Source organism: Dama dama, chromosome 9, assembly GCF_033118175.1.
Source record: "Dama dama isolate Ldn47 chromosome 9, ASM3311817v1, whole genome shotgun sequence".
In the NCBI taxonomy this organism is placed as follows: Eukaryota; Metazoa; Chordata; class Mammalia; order Artiodactyla; family Cervidae; genus Dama; species Dama dama.
The window spans coordinates 16288430-16306135 of record NC_083689.1 but is presented as its reverse complement, the minus strand read 5'-3'; the positions used below and the strand labels follow the sequence as shown (position 1 = coordinate 16306135).

General features: G+C 56.3%; 4 protein-coding genes across 4 annotated transcripts; 3 read left to right on the top strand and 1 right to left on the bottom strand.

Moving 5' to 3' along the window:
• The first annotated feature begins 820 nt into the window (after positions 1 to 820).
• On the top strand, positions 821 to 2653 carry JUNB (JunB proto-oncogene, AP-1 transcription factor subunit). Its single transcript, XM_061150182.1, has one exon. The coding sequence runs from the start codon at positions 1116 to 1118 to the stop codon at positions 2157 to 2159; it is 1044 nt and encodes a 347-aa protein (XP_061006165.1). The 5' UTR covers positions 821 to 1115; the 3' UTR covers positions 2160 to 2653.
• A 2649-nt stretch (positions 2654 to 5302) lies between these two features.
• Positions 5303 to 8381, bottom strand: PRDX2 (peroxiredoxin 2). The gene is made up of 6 exons (XM_061150179.1): positions 8261 to 8381; positions 7646 to 7757; positions 7404 to 7557; positions 6697 to 6819; positions 6425 to 6555; positions 5303 to 5624 (listed from the first exon to the last, which is right to left on the bottom strand). The coding sequence occupies exons 2-6, from the start codon at positions 7746 to 7748 to the stop codon at positions 5539 to 5541; spliced, it is 597 nt and encodes a 198-aa protein (XP_061006162.1). The 5' UTR covers positions 7749 to 7757; positions 8261 to 8381; the 3' UTR covers positions 5303 to 5538.
• Position 8382: 1 nt separating this feature from the next.
• Positions 8383 to 11303, top strand: THSD8 (thrombospondin type 1 domain containing 8). The gene is made up of 3 exons (XM_061150180.1): positions 8383 to 8732; positions 9915 to 10120; positions 11165 to 11303. The coding sequence occupies exons 1-2, from the start codon at positions 8486 to 8488 to the stop codon at positions 10112 to 10114; spliced, it is 447 nt and encodes a 148-aa protein (XP_061006163.1). The 5' UTR covers positions 8383 to 8485; the 3' UTR covers positions 10115 to 10120; positions 11165 to 11303.
• A 153-nt stretch (positions 11304 to 11456) lies between these two features.
• RNASEH2A (ribonuclease H2 subunit A) lies at positions 11457 to 15538 on the top strand. Its single transcript, XM_061150178.1, has 8 exons — positions 11457 to 11589; positions 11795 to 11866; positions 11992 to 12118; positions 12233 to 12320; positions 13824 to 13961; positions 14070 to 14157; positions 15106 to 15229; positions 15325 to 15538. The coding sequence occupies exons 1-8, from the start codon at positions 11463 to 11465 to the stop codon at positions 15458 to 15460; spliced, it is 900 nt and encodes a 299-aa protein (XP_061006161.1). The 5' UTR covers positions 11457 to 11462; the 3' UTR covers positions 15461 to 15538.
• Positions 15539 to 17706: the final 2168 nt, after the last annotated feature.

Genomic DNA, 17706 nt, shown 5'->3' with positions numbered 1-17706 from the left:
GCAGATGACCCCAGTGACCCCCAACCTCTGACAGTATCCCAATCTTCTACCCCACGTATTTTTCTTGCTTCAGTGTACCCCAGGACCCTCACTCACTTTATGCATTTCTAGTTTCTCTCAATTCCTTGCCCTTCCCGCTTGTGGGGGACTCTGTCTCTCTCCGGTGGGCTCCAGGACCCCGACTCATTTTTTGCATAGTGGACCCTCCAACCTCTCCCGGGTGCACTTTTGATCGCTCCTCCTTATTTTACCTGGGTTCAGCTCCTCCTGGGAAAATTCAGTCCCTCAACCCTTCTGCACCCAGGACCCCCACTCAGTTTCTGAGTCAGATGTCTCCTCCCCCGCTTCCCCATCTACCTTGCTTAACCTTCCTGTCTCTCCTTTGCGGGGTCTCTCAGTGCATTCTCAGCCCTCCAGCACCTCTGAAAGACTCCAGATCACTCAGGCCTTTCCGTGTGCATCCCGGGACCACCCCCTCCCCCCAACACACACACACTTGCTCAGTACCAATTCCTCGTATCCCTTATATCGGTGAAATCATCACCCTCCCCGAAACCTCTCCCGGTGTGCCTCGGATCGCCCCAGCACCCCCTTCCTCACGCACCCTAGGGTCCTCTGGCCCCTCCCCCTGCAGGCGCTCCAAGCCACCCAGCCCGTGGCCGCTGTTTACAAGGACACGCGCTTCCTGACAATGACGCGAGCCGCCTCCTCCCCTTCCCCACGCTCCAGAAGGGGGGCGCGGGGGCCTGGCTCGGGCGACAGCCAATCAGAGCGCACTTCCGCGGCTGACAACCGCGGTATAAAGGCTTGTGGCTCTGGCGGAGCGGCCGGGACCTTGAGCACGGCCAGGCCAGCACCAGAGCCAGCAGGGAGCAGGGAGCAAGGGGGAAGCGACACCAAGAAAAGGAGCGCGCCAGAGAGGGGCAGAGGGGCTCGAGAAGCCGCACAGGGCTTCCTCGCACAGCCTGCGACTGACCTCTCCCGACCAGTGCCAGCCCTCAGGAACGTTCGTCCAGACACCTGATACAGGCACAGCCGCGGACTGCGCGCGGCTCGCTGCAGCGAGGCCCGGGGCGGCCCCGCAGGGACCCCCTCAGACCGCCCGGGCCGCCCGGATGTGCACTAAAATGGAACAGCCCTTCTACCACGACGACTCATACGCAGCGGCGGGATACGGTCGGACCCCGGGCGGCCTCTCTCTACACGACTACAAACTCCTGAAACCCAGCCTGGCGCTCAACCTGGCCGACCCCTACCGAAATCTCAAAGCACCCGGTGCGCGGGGTCCCGGCCCAGAGGGCAACGGCGGAGGCAGCTACTTTTCCAGCCAGGGTTCGGACACAGGCGCGTCGCTCAAGCTAGCCTCATCGGAGCTGGAGCGCCTGATCGTCCCCAACAGCAACGGCGTGATCACGACGACGCCCACGCCCCCGGGACAGTACTTTTACCCCCGCGGGGGTGGCAGCGGTGGAGGTGCGGGGGGCGCAGGGGGTGGTGTCACTGAGGAGCAGGAAGGTTTCGCCGACGGCTTTGTAAAAGCGCTGGACGACCTGCACAAGATGAACCACGTGACGCCCCCCAACGTGTCCCTGGGCGCCAGCGGGGGCCCCCCAGCCGGACCCGGGAGCGTCTACGCCGGCCCGGAGCCGCCGCCAGTCTACACCAACCTCAGCAGCTATTCTCCGGCCTCTGCGCCCTCCGGAGGAGCCGGGGCCGCCGTCGGGACAGGGAGCTCCTACCCGACGGCCACCATCAGCTACCTCCCACACGCGCCGCCCTTCGCCGGCGGCCACCCGGCGCAGCTGGGCCTGGGCCGTGGCGCCTCCGCCTTCAAGGAGGAACCGCAGACCGTGCCTGAGGCGCGCAGCCGCGATGCCACGCCGCCGGTGTCCCCCATCAACATGGAAGACCAGGAGCGCATCAAAGTAGAGCGCAAGCGGCTGCGAAACCGGCTGGCGGCCACCAAGTGCCGGAAGCGGAAGCTGGAGCGCATCGCGCGCCTGGAGGACAAGGTGAAGACACTCAAGGCGGAGAACGCGGGGCTGTCCAGCACTGCCGGCCTCCTCCGGGAGCAGGTGGCCCAGCTCAAACAGAAGGTCATGACCCACGTCAGCAACGGCTGCCAACTGCTGCTTGGGGTCAAGGGACACGCCTTCTGAGCGCCCCCTTATCCCCCGTACGGACATTTCCCCAACCTGGACGGCTGGGCGCACGCCTCCCATGGGGCGAGGGGGCAGGCGGTGGGCACTGGCTCTGGGGCCTGAGGACGCTACAAACCACACTGGACTCCTGCTCGCCCGCTCTGCGCCCAGTCCTTCCACCTCAACGTTTACAAGCCCCCCTTCCACTATTTTTTTTTTTATTTTTTTTTCTGCAGAACTCAATTCATATTGAATATAATATATTTGTGTATTTAACAGGGAGGGGAGGAGGGGGCGATTGCGGCGGAGCTGGTTCCGCCGCCCGGTACTCTAGTCCTCGGGGATACTGGGGAGGGGACCCCCGCCCCCTGCCCTCCCCCCTCTGAACCGTACTGTGAAGAAACACGCAGTCGGTTTCTAAAGGATTTATTTTAAGATTTGTTTATGTGTGAGTTCGTTTATTGTCCTTTTTATTGAATCTATTTAAGTAAAAAAAAAAAGTTCTTTATTAATTTCTGTTGTCTTTTTTTTCAAGCCGGGCGGGCGGAGGGAGGGAGTACTGGGCAGCCCCCACCCCAAGGCTGTTTGTGGCTTGCTCCCGTAACAGTGTCAACCTCGCCAGTTCTGTTCAGGCATCTTGCGTCCTCAGCCCGGGTATCCAACCCTTCTCGCGTCTCCTGATCTCCCGGATTGGAAGGTCCAGGGTGGGTACACAGTCCAGCCACCCCCCACCCCCACCCCACCCCCAGCGCCAGGGGACAGGATGCCTGGGGCGAAACGCTCAGCGCGCAGGCGCGGCACCGCCCAGCCGCGGGCTCCGGGGCTTTCCCCGCTGACGCTGCGGAAGCGCTGTCCAAACATGGGCCGATTCTGCCCAGTGACGCGACAGCGGTCTCCGGGCAGATTCCGGGAATCCCCTCCCCCGCTCTGCCGGGCAGGGCTGCGGCGCCGGGAAGGGGGCCGGGATTTTCCCAGGCTGGCGGCTACCGAGGCCCGGAAAGCCCCAGGCCTGGGTCCAGAGCGTCCGCGGTGGGCGGGCCGCGCTCCAGAGCCCCAGGAGCCACCCCAGAGTTTCCCCCCATCGGGCTGGCCCCTGGGTCCTGCCCAGCCCACGCCCGCTGCGTTTGACCTGACCCGGGCGAGGGGATGCAGTTGCCTGCGCGTCGTTGCCACCGCGATCCCCTCCCCACCCCCGCCAGGAAGGGCGGTGCCCGCCTGCCAGTTTCCCCTCCCGGGTGCCAGGCCGGGAGCGGGGCGACTGCCAGGTCTGGTCCTGCCGGGGCGGCTGCTGGGGCCGCCGGGCGCCGCCGCCGCCCTCGCACGGGGCTGCCTCCCCCGCAGCTAGGACGGGTGGGAGGGCGGCTGGCGAGCCCCGATGGGGATCTGGCTGGCTTCAGAGCTGGAAGCCCCCAGTACAGCAGAGAAAAACACAAACTGAGAAACCAGGCCACAGGGCCTAGGTGCGGTAGAACAGACGCTTCATTAATTTGTTTATAAAATACTGAACGACCCGGTCGTGGAGTCACTAGCTGGACCGGGGCAGACAGACAATAAACAAGCAAACATGATTTGGAGATGGTGGTTAGCGCCAGGAAGAGAAAAAAAAAAAAAAAAAAAACTGGTCACAATGGTCGTGATGGAACAGGGGAGGTGAGCTGCTTTGGAGAATAAATTGGGAACACGAAACTTTAATGAGGCGATTTTTCAGCTGACCCCTGAGAAAATCCTGAGTAAGAGAGTTCTGCCAGAGAGAATAGTACATGCAAAGTTTCTGTGGCCAGAACAAGATCAGCCTGTTAAAGAACACCAAGAAGCCACTGCGCTTCAGTGGAGTGAACCCATGGAGGTGGAGATGAGGTCAGGGAAGACCACGTAGGGCCTTGTGGAGGAGTATAGATAAAATTCCAAGGCCGAGGACTTCCCTCGTGGTCCAGTGGCTAAGAATCTGCCTGCTGGTGCAGGGGACTCGAGTCTGATTCCTGGTTTGGGAAGATTCCACATGCTGTGGAGCAACTAAGCCAGTGTGGTGTGCGGCTACTCCTGAAGCCAGTGCTCTAGGGCCCCTGCTTCAGAAGAGAAGCCCATGTGCCGCAACTAGAGTAGCCCCACTCTCTGTGACTAGAGAAAGCCAACAATCAGCAGTGAAGGCCTAGTGCAGTCAAAATAATTTACAAATTTTAAAAACAATAGAATAAAAACTCCAGGACTGAGATGAGTGACTTTGGAGGGCATTAGGCTGGAGTACTACTAATGGTGGTGGGGGTTTAGTCACTAAGCCACGTCTGACTCTTTAGTGACCCCATGGACTGTAGTCTGCCAGGCTCCTCTGTCCATGGGATTTTCCAGGCCAAGAATACTGGACTGGGTTGCCATTTCCTCCTCCAGAGGATCTTCTTGACTCAGGGATCGAACCTGCAACTTCTGCATTACAGGCAAATTCTTTACTGACTAAGCCACTAGGGAAGCTTAATAATGGGTCTATGGATTAAATGAGCATGTCAGTCCTGTGGAAGGAAACGAGGACTAAGAATGGCAACACCACTTGCCTGAAAAAGTACAGTGTCAAACTTCGCACCTTAGGACACTGTGTTGCTCCTAACACCTGCCTTCTTGTGTAACCCTCACCCTTCCATTTCAGGGACAGGACATAGACTTTCCAACCTCTGGTGGTACAGAAATTGCAGCAGAAATATGCATGTACCTCAAGCTCCCACTCGTGGTTTTACTTTCAGGATTGGGTCCCCACCTTCTTCCAGTCCCAGGGACCTGGTCCTAATAACCATTAATAGAGCCCTGATCTTCACGTACTTCTCTCTTTTAACATGCATTGTCTTCATTCCCGTTTTGCTATTGAAAAGACCCAGGGAAGACCACGGCTCCTAAGCGGCTTTTTAACCCAGGCTGGCCGCTGTTAAGGTGTGGGAGCTGCCCCGTCTGGCCAGGTTTCAGGTAGTAAGGCAGCCTGGGACTTGCTCCCAGCAAGGGGCAACAGCGCCAACCTCCTCACCTTCAGGCCACGGAGAAAGGAAGCAGCGAGCATGAAGCAAGGCTGCCACCTTGTGGTGGAGATCGGTAACTACAATGTCAGTTTCCCAGACCACAGCCTGGAGAAAGCGGCTGGGGGTGGTACCACACCAGGACAAACCACACAAACACAAGACTCAGATCTGTCCCTAAAGCTTTATTAGTCACCTATAGGCCTGTTCTCAGTTATGTGGGCTCCAAGGAGGGGGTCACCATTCACCAGCTCGAAGTTTGAGAAGGACCTGGCCTAACCCTCTGTGGTCATGGACTGTGGAGTCTGAAGGAGCAGGTCTGGCATTTCCTGGGTCAGTACAGGACACAGGTAGGGGCCTAGAGGCGGGCCAAGAGCCCAGGTGTGCCACCATCTGCCAGCCTAGTTGTGTTTGGAGAAATACTCCTTGCTGTCGTCCACGTTGGGCTTAATCGTGTCACTGCCTGGTGTCCAGCCAGCGGGGCAGACTGTGGAAAAACAGGGATGCACATGTGAGGCTAGAGTGCCATGTTCAAGGGAGAGCGGTAGTGAGGGGACAGAGAGAGGCGCAAGAGCATGAGCTGCAGAAGAAAAAGCCTAGAGCCAAGTGGTCCAGGCCTAAGACCATGCCACATGATGAAGGAAGCCCTCCGCGCTCAGCCGCAGGACTGTCTGACATTTTTGGGGGGGCTGTCCTCAAGGCATGTGGGATCTTAGTTTTCCGACCAGGGATTGAACCTGTGCCCCTCGCAGTGGAAGTTTCAACCACTGAACTGCCAGGGAAGCCCTGTTTTATTTTTTGGCCATGCCGTGTGGCTTATGGAATCTTAGTTCCCTGATCAGGGACTGAACTGAGGCCCTTAGCAGTAAAAGTTTGGAAACCACTGGACAGCCAGCGAATTCCCTGGCTGATATTTTGGTTTCTTTCCGACTTCTTGAATCATATCTTTCTCTCTTAGCCCCTGCCCCAGTGGACTTCAAGGGGCAGTGGCCTTCACAGGAGAAGATAACTCTGATCCAATTAACACTCAAGCTTGCCTTGGTACAGGTCTTCTCAAATATCTTCTATAGAGTTCTATTACCTCCCCAGTTATCTGCCCTTATACTGGGGTAGTATCTCCCCCACCGGACTAGAATTTTCTTGCAGACCCTTGAGCTGAATCTTCTCGGGGGCCCTCACATCCAGCCCACACAAGTGATAGAGCAGGCCTTGAACATATGTGTCCATGACTCAAGGGCCGCGTATGTACCCACGTGTGGACACATGTGACTGGGTGTGTCTGCTCACCTTCCCCGTGCTCATCTGTGTACTGGAAAGCCTGGACCAGCCTCAGAGCCTCATCCACGGAGCGTCCCACGGGCAAATCATTGACAGTGACCTGGCGAAGGACACCCTTGCCGTCGATGACAAAGAGGCCCCTGAGATATTGGAGTTCACAGTGAGGAGCGGGGGCACCCACTGTCAGGACCCGGGGAGGGAGCACAGACACCCTGCTAGCCATAGCGTGAGAGTGGTCCCCTCACCCTGAGGATGGGGGCTTCCCGAGGTTCCCTCAGTACCTGTAGGCAACCCCCTCATCTTCCTTCAGCACGCCATAATCACTGGACAACTTTCTGGTTACATCAGCCAGCAGGGGGATGTTCAGCGGGCCAAGGCCTCCCTCCTTCCGGGGAGTGTTGATCCTGAGGGTGGGGGAGAGAAGGTTGGGACCTCAAGATGGCTGGTGCAGCAGGGTCCTTACCCTGTGATAAGGGCCTGGGTGTGATAAGTAAGGGCTGGAAAAGGGGGTGCTGGAGGTGAGAGATAAGGGGCCTGAGAGCAAGTCCCAGGGAGCCTGACCCACCCCACTCTGAAGTGGGTGCAGAGGCTGCTTCCCACAGCTGGGGAGACTAAGCTAATACTCTAGCAAAGTGACTTCACATGTGCAGCAGCAACGGGAGGCAGAGAACCTGCCCTGATGTCCCCATCCTCCTCTTTCGAACTCTTAAACTGGAGTTTCCACCTGGCTCAAATAGTTCTTGGGAGGGAAGCTGCATTGCCCTAACTGAGAAAAAACATTTATCAACTCCCTATGCCACAGAAACTACTTTCCAAAGGTTAATTACTGTCATTATCATGAAGGACTTGGGAGTCACCCTCCCCATTATTTTCTTGCTGGGAACGGGATACGCAGAGGTTGCCCATTGAGCAGAACCCACAGCTAGGGCCCTGGAGAGGTGTAGGTCTAGCTGCACCCTCCCTCCTTGCTGGTGATCTCCATTCCTACCAAGCCAGGTGGGTGAACTGAGAGTCCACCGAGACGCCCAGCACCTCGCAGTTCAGCTTGTGGAACTCCGCAGCACGGTCGCTGAAAGCTACGATCTCCGTGGGGCACACAAAGGTAAAGTCCAGAGGGTAGAAAAAGAGGACCACGTACTTCCCTGGGGTGGGAAGAGACGAGGAGTTGGGGCTCGGGCCCTCTAAGGCCTGTGCCCCGCCCCCCACCGCGGCCCCCATCCAGGCCCTCACCTTTGTAGTCGGAAAGCTTCACCTCCTTGAAGGCGCCATCCACCACCGCGGTGGCCTGGAATTCTGGGGCGGGCTTTCCGAGGTGCGCCTTGCCGCAGGCCATGACTGAAAGCTGAGACCCCCCGCCCGCCCCACCCACGCCGGGTCAGTGAGCCCTGGACGACCCTTTGTCTTCACTTCCCAAGGTCACGCTGCATATCCGGCCGAGTTACCGGGTCAGAGCGACGGAGACAGTTGCTGCCCTGCCCCGCACCCTCTCCGGGACCAGGTCGGCGCGGCCGGGAGACTTTAGGAGACCCGCCCACCTGGACAACTAGGGCGGCCGGGCTGCTGCCGCCCGGTCCCCAGTTAGCGTGTCGGCCATAGCACGATCGCGCAAGCCCACCCGCCCAGGAGATGTCGCGAGTTGGGGACGGGGAGCATGGGGATGCGGCCGGTACTCTAAGGTTCTGGCCTCTGTTTCCCGCCCCCCACCCCCACTCCCACTCTCGCAAGGACAAAGGCAGCCGCCAAGGCGGGCGGAAAACAAAGGCGGCAGGCGCTGAGGTCTGGATTGGGCCTGAGCTGCTCCAAGGAGGTCCACCCCGCAGCCCGATGCACTCCCGGTGTCCATACCTGCGTGGGTAAGGGCGGGACGCACCGACTCTCAGATGCACGGACTTGATTTCGCAGGGCCAAGCGAGCCTGGGCCCGCGGCGCCTTTTATAGTCGGCCCGAACCATGACGCCTAGGGCGCGGGGAGGTGGGCGGACTTACTGAGCGGTCGGGTCCACTGCAAGAAGCGCAGGGGAGGGGAAGCGGAGCCGGCCGCGACCACGCGCCCCCGAATGGCGGGGGGAGATGCGCAGCCTCCGGCCCAGACCACTGCACCCGACCGCGGGGGGTGATGCGCGGGGGCTCCTCTTTGGAGCGCGCCGGGGTCGGTTGGAGTCCGGCATGGCCCGGAGCCAGGCGGCACTGCTACTGCCGTCTCTGATGCTCCTGCAGCTGGTGACCCCTGCCCAGGTCTCCCCCGACTACCAGTACTTCGGCCAGCAGGGCGAAGGGGACACCTGGGAGCAGCTGCGGCTGCAGCATCAGGAGAAAGGTAACTGCAGGCCGCGGATATGACAGTGCAGAAAGGAGCTCATTTGCCACCACTTCACCAACTGGCTGCAGATAGACCCTCCTCCAGGGACTTCAAATTTCTGCCTTGCTGAGCCCTGGGGGTACCTCTTGGGCTGGTTACTTTGGCTTAGTTTTCTCATCTGTAAATTAAGATAGTGTCTTTAAGAAGTTTACACGGGGAGAGGGGAGTGGACAGGCAATAAACACCAACGCAGACGTCTCCATAAGTTCATGGGTAAGTGCTGAGAAAGGCGGAGATAGAGAAGGCAGGGCGCATGTAAACTTCTAAAGTCAGAGAAGGCCTCCTGGCTGAAGATAGGTAACCAGTGCAGCCGGAATGACAAGCAAAAAGCCCCAAATTCGAAGATTTAAGGGGAGGAGCACGCCAGGGAGTCGGAGCAGCAAGTGCCAAGATGGAAAGAGGAATGGAAAGAGGGCAGTGTTGTCTGGCAGAGGCTTGATGAGGGCATGAGGTGTCAGGACTTTCTGAGCCCCAGACTTGAGCTAAGACCAGTCAGCTAGGGCCGTAGGGAAGAGTCTGTAAAAGAACAGTTGTAAAGGGCGTCTGATAAATGTAGCTGCTTTTAAAGTGGTCAAGATAATTGTTTTTGTATTCGTGCATAGCCAGGGGCTTTAAGTACCTTCATTATGCTAATTATGTCCTTTAATTTACCACCTGGTAACACCTCTGGTCAGGTGACACTGGACTTGTTGGACCGGCTTGTGATCACACCCTTGTAGGGAGAAGTCACCTTCAGACGGTGGCCACCATGTGTTTTGTACCACACCCCCAACTGGACAGGCAGGCACAGATGGGAAGTGTCATTTGGCAGCCCCTCTGGGCCACTCACCAGATGTGTGAGCTTGGAAAGGTGGGTTGCTCTTCTTAGGGCTCAGTTTCCCCACCTGGGACTAGTGGGAAAATTCGAGATCATCTGTGTCTGGATGGGTGGCAGACAAACACAGCTGAGCAAATATGCTGTTGTTCAGTCGCTCAGCCGTGCCTGACTCCTTGCGACCCCACGGGCTGCAGCACTCCAGGCTTCCCTGTTCTTCACCATCTCCGGAAGTATGGAACTGCTATTTGTTAGTATCTTTCTCTTCCGCCTTCCTTAGAATGGGGGGATATAGGTTCCCCCTCTACCTGGCCCTCCATCCCTAGAATTGGAAGACTCTGTCCTTGGCCCTTGGGGAAAGTGGCGCTGTTTCTGCGACCTGGGCAAGCAGGAGCGCAGCCGCGAGGTTGTGGGCACGTCGCCGGGCCCGGTGTTCATGGACCGCGAGAATCTGGTGCAGGTGCGACCCTGCCGGCAACGGGATTGTTCATCCTGCGAGCCGAACGACTGCGACTGGAGGCTCTGAGCCCGGGTGAGCAGCGGGCGTGGAGGAGGCGCCCCCCCCCCCCCGCCCGCGTCGGGCTGGCTTGTCCGGGGCCCTGAGTCCCCAGGGTGGGAGGGGACAGAGGAAGGGCTGTACGTGGGGGCGCGGGTACGAGGCGGGCATCGGGAAAAGGAACACTAAATCTGGGGCTTGGGCAGAGCGTGGGAAAGGAGAGCTGAGTCAGGAGATGTGAGCCCCGCTGATATCCGAGGAGAAAGGAAGATAGACGGTGGGGGTGGGGAGGGGAAAACGGAGATGGAGGAACAGAAACCCACAAGCTGAGGGCGTGAGCCCTGATGAAAGCAGAAAATAGAAAGAGATGCGTTCGTTGGAACAAATCCAGGAGGCGTGCTCCTCGCTAAGACGTGAGAAAAAGAGGGAAAAGAGCAGAGGAAGGGACGGGGGCTTGAACCCTGAGTTTGGCAGGGGAGGGAGCCTGCGTGATGGACGAAGACTCTAAGCCGGATTCTGGAGAAGTCTGGGGTCTCTGTTCAGGCGTAGAGGAGGTTTAGCCCGAAAGAGAGGATACAAAGCGGGCGGGGGTGGGGGGAGGCGCTTCCGGTGAGCTACGAGGGAGTTGGGGGTTCCAAGTCCGAAGGTTTGAGTCCAGTGGGAGCCAGAATCCCTAGTATAGGGGGCTTAGACTGTGTGGCGTTCCAGGGACCTCGAACACAGGAGGGCCTGAAACCAGATGGGGGCCGGGAACTCATTGATGCGGACACCGAATTCTCGGAGTCTAGTGGTATTTGACCTTCTAGGCTTTGATGGGGCTTCCCAGGTGGCTCAGACGGTAAAGAATCCTCCCGCAATGCGGGAGACCTGGGTTCGATCCCTGGATTGGGAAGATCCCCTGGAGGAGGGCGTGGCAACCCACTCCAGTATTCTTGCCTGGAGAATCCCATGGACAGAAGAGCCTACAGTCCAAGGGGTCGCAAAGAGTCGGATACGACTAAGCGAGTAAGCACAGCACTAGCTTTGATGAGGTCGAGTCCTTCTAGGCTCCCCCTCAATTTCCCCTTGTCTGCCCACTAGCCGCGGCGGGAGGAGCTCCAGAGACACCGGGGCGGAGCTTGGAAAGCGACGCCGCCCAACCGGTTCCCCAAACGCGGAGCTCGCTGGTCAACCTCGGAAACTACAATTCCCAGGAAGCCGCACGACAGCGGCGTCGGCGGAGGCTGCGCAAACGTCAACGGCGGCTGGCGCGTTGGGGGCGTGTCCTGCGTGCCGATAGGTCGAGAGCTGGCCCTGCTGCGGGGCCCGCGGAAAACGCGCGGGGAGACCTTTCTCTGCAGACTTCGTTACTACGGCTGGTGGCGGCGGCCGAGGCGGCATGGATCTCAGCGAGCTGGAAAGAGACAATACAGGCCGCTGTCGCCTGAGTTCGCCTGTGCCTCCTGTGTGCCTCAAGGAGCCCTGCGTCCTGGGCGTCGATGAAGCGGGCCGGGGCCCGGTGCTGGGTGCGCCCCCGGGGCCGGGTGGGGGAGGGGCGTGATAAGGGGGATGCAAGTTGCAGTGGAACCGGGACTAGGGTTGCACCAGACTCTAGGAAGGGGAGTGATAGTGGTGATGGCGATGGCACTGGTGATGGCACCGAAAAAAAAGCAGTGATGATGGAATAGAGGTGGCGGCTTTCACGGGCTCACTGGACTCCCTCTTCCCCAGGCCCCATGGTCTATGCTATCTGCTATTGTCCCCTGTCCCGCCTGGAGGATCTGGAGGCCCTGAAAGTGGCAGGTGAGCACTGGGGTGCGTCTAGGGAGGGGGTTCCTGTGCATGGGCACGGGTGGGTGTAGGCTGGAGGAGGAAAGCAGGAACTGGGGGAACCAGCCACTCCCCTTCTCTCCCAACCCTCCTCCCAGACTCAAAGACCCTGTCGGAGAGCGAGCGGGACAGGCTCTTTGCGAAAATGGAGGAGGACGGGGACTTTGTGGGCTGGGCACTGGACGTGCTGTCTCCAAACCTCATCTCTACCAGCATGCTTGGGCGGTGAGGGGTCCCGGAGGATTGGGGGGGGGAGGGGCGGGAGGAGGGGCAACCAGAGTGGGTTGGAAGGGATGGGTGGTTGGAACGAAGTTGACTGGGTTCTGTCCACCACCACAGGGTCAAATACAACCTGAACGCCCTCTCTCATGATACAGCCACTGGACTAGTGCAATTTGCGTTGGACCAGGGTGTGAACGTGGCCCAGGTGAGCTAACTGTCGGATTGCCCCCATTTGATCATCTCAGGATAAAATAGGAGTGTAGGAGGAAAAAAAAAATAGGAGTGTAGAAGTGCAGTGTATGACTCTGCATCAGACATACCTAGAATATCTCAGGAATGTGTGTTACTGCTGCTGACGTCCTACTGTTTTTATTTTATTTTATTTTATTTTTGGCCACACTGCATGGCATGTGGGATCTTAGTTCCCCAACCAGGGATTGAACCCACACCCACCCCTGCATTGGAAGCATGGAGTCTTAACCACTGGACTACCAGGGAAGTTCCCCCAACTGTTTTTTCTGCCCCAAATGTTTGCTCCACTGAGGACCATTGTGGAGCCCCCAGCCTCACCCCCATCTAATCTCTCTCTATCCTAAAAGTTCAGTATCTAGAACGAATCCCACATGATTGCCTGCTCCATCCTCCTCCAGCCCCCTCCCCTGCCACGTGCTCCCCACATAGCAGACAGTCATTTATATTTTTGGAATGTAAATCTTGACATTTAATTTTCTGAGCACCGTGGGAATTAGGAAAACTCACAGGCAAGTGAAGAAATGAGATGAAGTCGCCAGAGAGAAATAGAAGTTGGCACTGCAGCCAGTGCTCTGAGGCAAAGAACAGACTGTTTTGAGAGAATCAGAAGGGCAAGTACACTTGAGATAGGGAATGTAACAAGAGAGGCCTTGCCGAGGAGGTGGCTCAGGTCCAGGACTCCCTGTGCAATGCTGTGGAGACAAACAAGGACCTTTGCCTTGTTTGTAAAGAATGTAGAGCTGCCTATGCAATGCTGAGACAGACGGACAAGGACCCTGCCCTCAGGGTTCATGACCAAGTCAGGGGAAACAGATGGGCAGCTGGTAAGCAAATAATAAAGGTGGTTTCGAGAATAATAACAGCTGTGGAGATCACTTGTCCTGATACTTTTCTGACCCCATTTCTGTTCCAGCCATGTGGTGTCTACTGCTGTCCAGAGTACTTGGCATGGTCTGGCCTCAGGACCTTTGCACTGGCTGTTCCCTCTGCCTAGAACACTCTCAGACTTCCCCACAGCTCATTCAGGCCTTTATTCAGATGTCACCACCTCAGGGTACTTTTCCTAAAATACCCCCAAACTGTTGAAAATTATAACCTCTTTTCAGTCTCCCCGATCCTTTTTTATTGATCCTCTTTCCTGTCTCTGGCCCTCACCAGGGTATCTACTCCGGCATGCTTACTGCTGTGTCTCCAACACCTCGAACAGCCCGTGGCATGCAGTAGGTGCTCAGTAAATGTAGAATGGATATAGTGTGATCAGGGAAAGCCTCTTTGGGAGGTGATGTTTGAGCTGAGACCCCTGAGAGAAAGATGCAGCCTGGGCCTGGTCGTGAGCTGAGAGAAGAATATTCCAGGCAGCGGGAACAGCTAATGCAAGGACTGTGAAGCTGGGTCATCTGCACAGTTGTTTCTTCTGGATGTTTGTTGACTGAGTACATTTCTCTCACCATGGCAGGTGTTTGTGGACACCGTGGGGCTCCCAGAGACATACCAGGAACGACTGCAGCAGCGTTTTCCTGGCATTGAGGTGACAGTCAAGGCCAAGGCAGATGCCCTCTACCCCGTGGTCAGTGCTGCCAGTATCTGTGCCAAGGTTAGACCCCCCACTGGCCATGGCCAGCTCCCAGCATCCCCCTGGGCAAGGAGGCAGGCGTGGCTGCTTCACGCTGTCGGAGATCCCAAGTGCCTGTTTTGCCCACAGGTGGCCCGAGACCAGGCTGTGAAGAACTGGAAGTTTGTGGAGAAACTGCAGGACCTAGACGCTGATTATGGCTCGGGCTACCCTAATGGTGAGCAGATGGCAGCCACGGTAAACCAGGAAGGCGGGCTTGGCGTGCTTCTGAGGTTTTCTAAGTTGTTCCTCTCAGCCTCCTCTGCAGCAGAGGAGGCTGAGGCTCAGATAGGGGTTCCACTTGCTTACAACTGGTAGTGCTGTATTCCAGCTGGCAGGCCCCTCTTCCCTTCTCCCACCCTCCCTCCCTCTCTGCTGTCTCTCTGGAGCTCCAATGAAGCACGGAGGCTCGTGGTGGACCTAAGGGGCAGAGTGAGGGGTACCAGTTCCTGTCCAGTGACCCCAGCTTGAATTCATTGTTTGTCTTCATTAGGAGGCTCAGTCTCCCTGTTTGTAAGGTGGAAATGACTGTGCCCTATCCCCTGTAAACTCTGCTGAAGACACACAAGGGCAGAGGCGATGATTCAGTGGCTGGGTACAAGGAACCCCTTGGCACTTGGGTGGGGCAACCTAGCAAGTCTGGGGTTGTACTTAGGTGAGGCCAAAGGGAGGAAAACCAAGTCTAGGCCAAACACAGATTGGGCGGTGTTCATTGCTTACTGGGCACCTTGTATGTGCCTTGCAGAGCCAAGCCCTGGGGATTTAGCCATGAGCAAGGCAAGCAGGGACCTCCCGGTGCCCACTGAGTTGGTGGTTACACGGGAAAAATGGACATTAACCCAATGGTCCACAAATGCTGGTTCAGTGCCTGTTGTTCTTGGGGAGGTAAGCGAGATGACCCAGAGGCAGTCTCCCTGAACTTCACCTTGAGCACCTGTTCTCAGGCAGAGGGTCAGTGGGAACAGCCTGTGCAAGGGTCCCGAGACAGGAAGATGTCTCAGACAGTGATACATCCCTCGGGTACTCAGGAAGAGGCCTGAGATGAGGTGGTGGGCCCTCAGATGCCAAACTGAGAAGCACGGCAGGGCTCAGAGCTCTCCCACTGTCCCCCCGACCCTGCCCCCAGACCCCAAGACGAAAGCCTGGTTGAGGAAACACGTGGACCCTGTGTTCGGCTTCCCCCAGTTTGTCCGCTTCAGCTGGCGCACAGCCCAGAGCATCCTGGAGAGTGAGGCGGAAGACGTGACGTGGTAGGTGTCTGGAAGCGAGGGTGAGAGGCCAGGGCTCTGCCCTGCCTGGGAGGACCGGTCCCCCAGAAGTTGGAGCTGCCACCTCTCTCCCACAGGGAGGACTCGGAGACTGGGAATCAGGAGGGACCCGGGAAAATCAAGTCCTACTTCAGTGAAAGCCCCCAAACCTGCCCCCGCCTCCCCCATCGGTACTTCCAGGAGCGGGGCCTGGAGTCAGCCACTGTCCTCTAGGAGCCAGCCTGGACCCCCTTTACCTGCCCCCGCCACACCCGTCCCTCCTCAGTTCGTGATTAAAATTCTTGAAGGAAAGCTAAGTGTGGGGATTCTACTTTGGGATAGAAGTATGTTCTGTCTGCATCTGGACCCAGTCGCTGACTTCTGGAACCTAAACAGGATGGGTATTAGTTGATTTAATTTAATTTTTTAAATGCCTAGTAGGTTGGTTTGATGCAGAATTAGGAACCAGTACGCTGAGAAGCTAAGGGCTTCCCAGGCGGCACTAGTGGTAAAGAACCCGCCTGCCAATGCAGGCGACATAAGAGACACAGGTTCGATCCCTGGGTCAGGAAGGTCCCCTGGAAGAGGGTATGGCAACTCATTCCAGTGTTCTTGCCTGGAGAATCTGTAGACAGAGGAGCCTGATGGGCTCCAGTTAGAAGGTCACAAGGAACTGGACACAACTGAAGTGACTGAGGGTCCCACCACATACCACACTGAGAAGCTTCCCTTCCATACTATCCTCCAGCATCCTGGTGGACTTAATGGGGTGTCTCAGTCCTTTGTGGCCTGTTGTAACAAAATACCACAGGCTGGTGCTTTATAAACAATAGATACTTAAATTTAACAGTTCTGGAGGCCGGAAGTCCAAGATCAGGGTACCAACCCGGTTGGCTTTGGGGAGGGCCCTTATCCAGATCACAGACTGCCATCTCCCTGGGTTCTCACGTGAAGGGGTGAGGAATTTCTGCAGGGTCCCTTTTGTGAGGGCACTAATCCCATCCATGAGAGAGCTCCACCCATGTGACCTTGTCCCCTCCCAAGGTTTAAGGTGTCCTCCTCACACCTAACACCATCTTGTTTGGGGGTTAGGATTTCACCCTGAGTTTTTTGGGGGCTGTCTAAACGTTTGGACCATAGCAGGTGCCTCCTAGGCCCTTCTGGAGATACCCTGGCATGTTACAGGTGTATACACAGATACATTGTAACTGAGGTTCTATTTTTTAAACAAATGAAAACAAAGTATACCTTAGATAGTATACATAGCTGTTTTTATTTTTATTTTTTTTTATATAGCTGTTTTTAAAATAAATTGTCTATTATTTATGTTTTGGCTGTGGCTGGGTCTTCCTTACTATGCTTTTCTCGAGTTGGGGCAATCAGAGGGTACTCTCTAGTTGTGGAGCTTGGGCTTCTCATCACAGTGACTTCTTTTGTTGTGGAGCACGGACTCTAGGACACATAGACTTCAGTAGTTGCAATTCTCAGGCCCAGTTGCCCTGTGGCATGTGGAATCTTCACACACCAGGGATCGACCCGTGTCCCCCACATTGGCAGCTGAATTCTTAACCAGTGGATGACCAGGGAAGTTCAGGCATTGCTCTTTTTACCACTTACATCTTAGGATAATTCAAATATGTGTCCAAAAGCCTTCCTTGTTCTGATAACAGCTGCAGATTCCTCTGTGGTGTGACTGTCCTGTTGTTTATTTAGCACCTCTTAATAGACCGTGAGTTGTGCCCCAGCTTTCTGTTAAACTTGTACGGCAGGGAATGACAGGTTTGCCGTCATCTCCTCACACTGCTGTGTCTGTAAGAACAAATTTCCAGGGGTGGGTTTCCTGGGTTAAAGGGACTGTGATTTCTAAATTTTTTTGTGTGTCTGTGTGATTTCTAATTTGAAGAGATATATCCAAATTCCCTCTGTGAAGGCTTGTGCTCAGTGGAACTCCCACAAACAATGTAAGTGAGCATTAGTTTCCCTCACAGCCTTGCCAGCACCAGGACGAGTTTATCTCACTCCATGAGAAGTTTGGAAGTCAGGAGCTCAACATTAAATACTATCTTTGTTTTTCTGTTTTTTAAAAACTATTTATTTTGTTGCATCCGGTCCTAGTTGTGACATGTGGGATCTTTCGTTGAGGCCCATAGGCTTCTCCCACTGTGGCACAAGGGATCAGCAGCTGCAGTGTGCAGGCCTAGAGTGCAGTATGTGGGATCCTAGTTCCCCAACCAGGAATCAAACCCATGTGCCTGGCACTTGAAGGCAGATTTTTGACCAGTGGACCACCAGGGAATTTGCACAGATGTTGTTCTTTTAGTCCATCTTCTATTTTGCTAATTTAGGCGGGTTTTGCCTCTCATGATCCCAGGATGGCTGCCACAGCTCTAGACATCACATCCCAACCTTCAAAGGCCTCATCTACAAGCAGCCACCTTTTCTCTTCCTGGCTGAAAGTAGGACACGTCTATGTCTGAAGC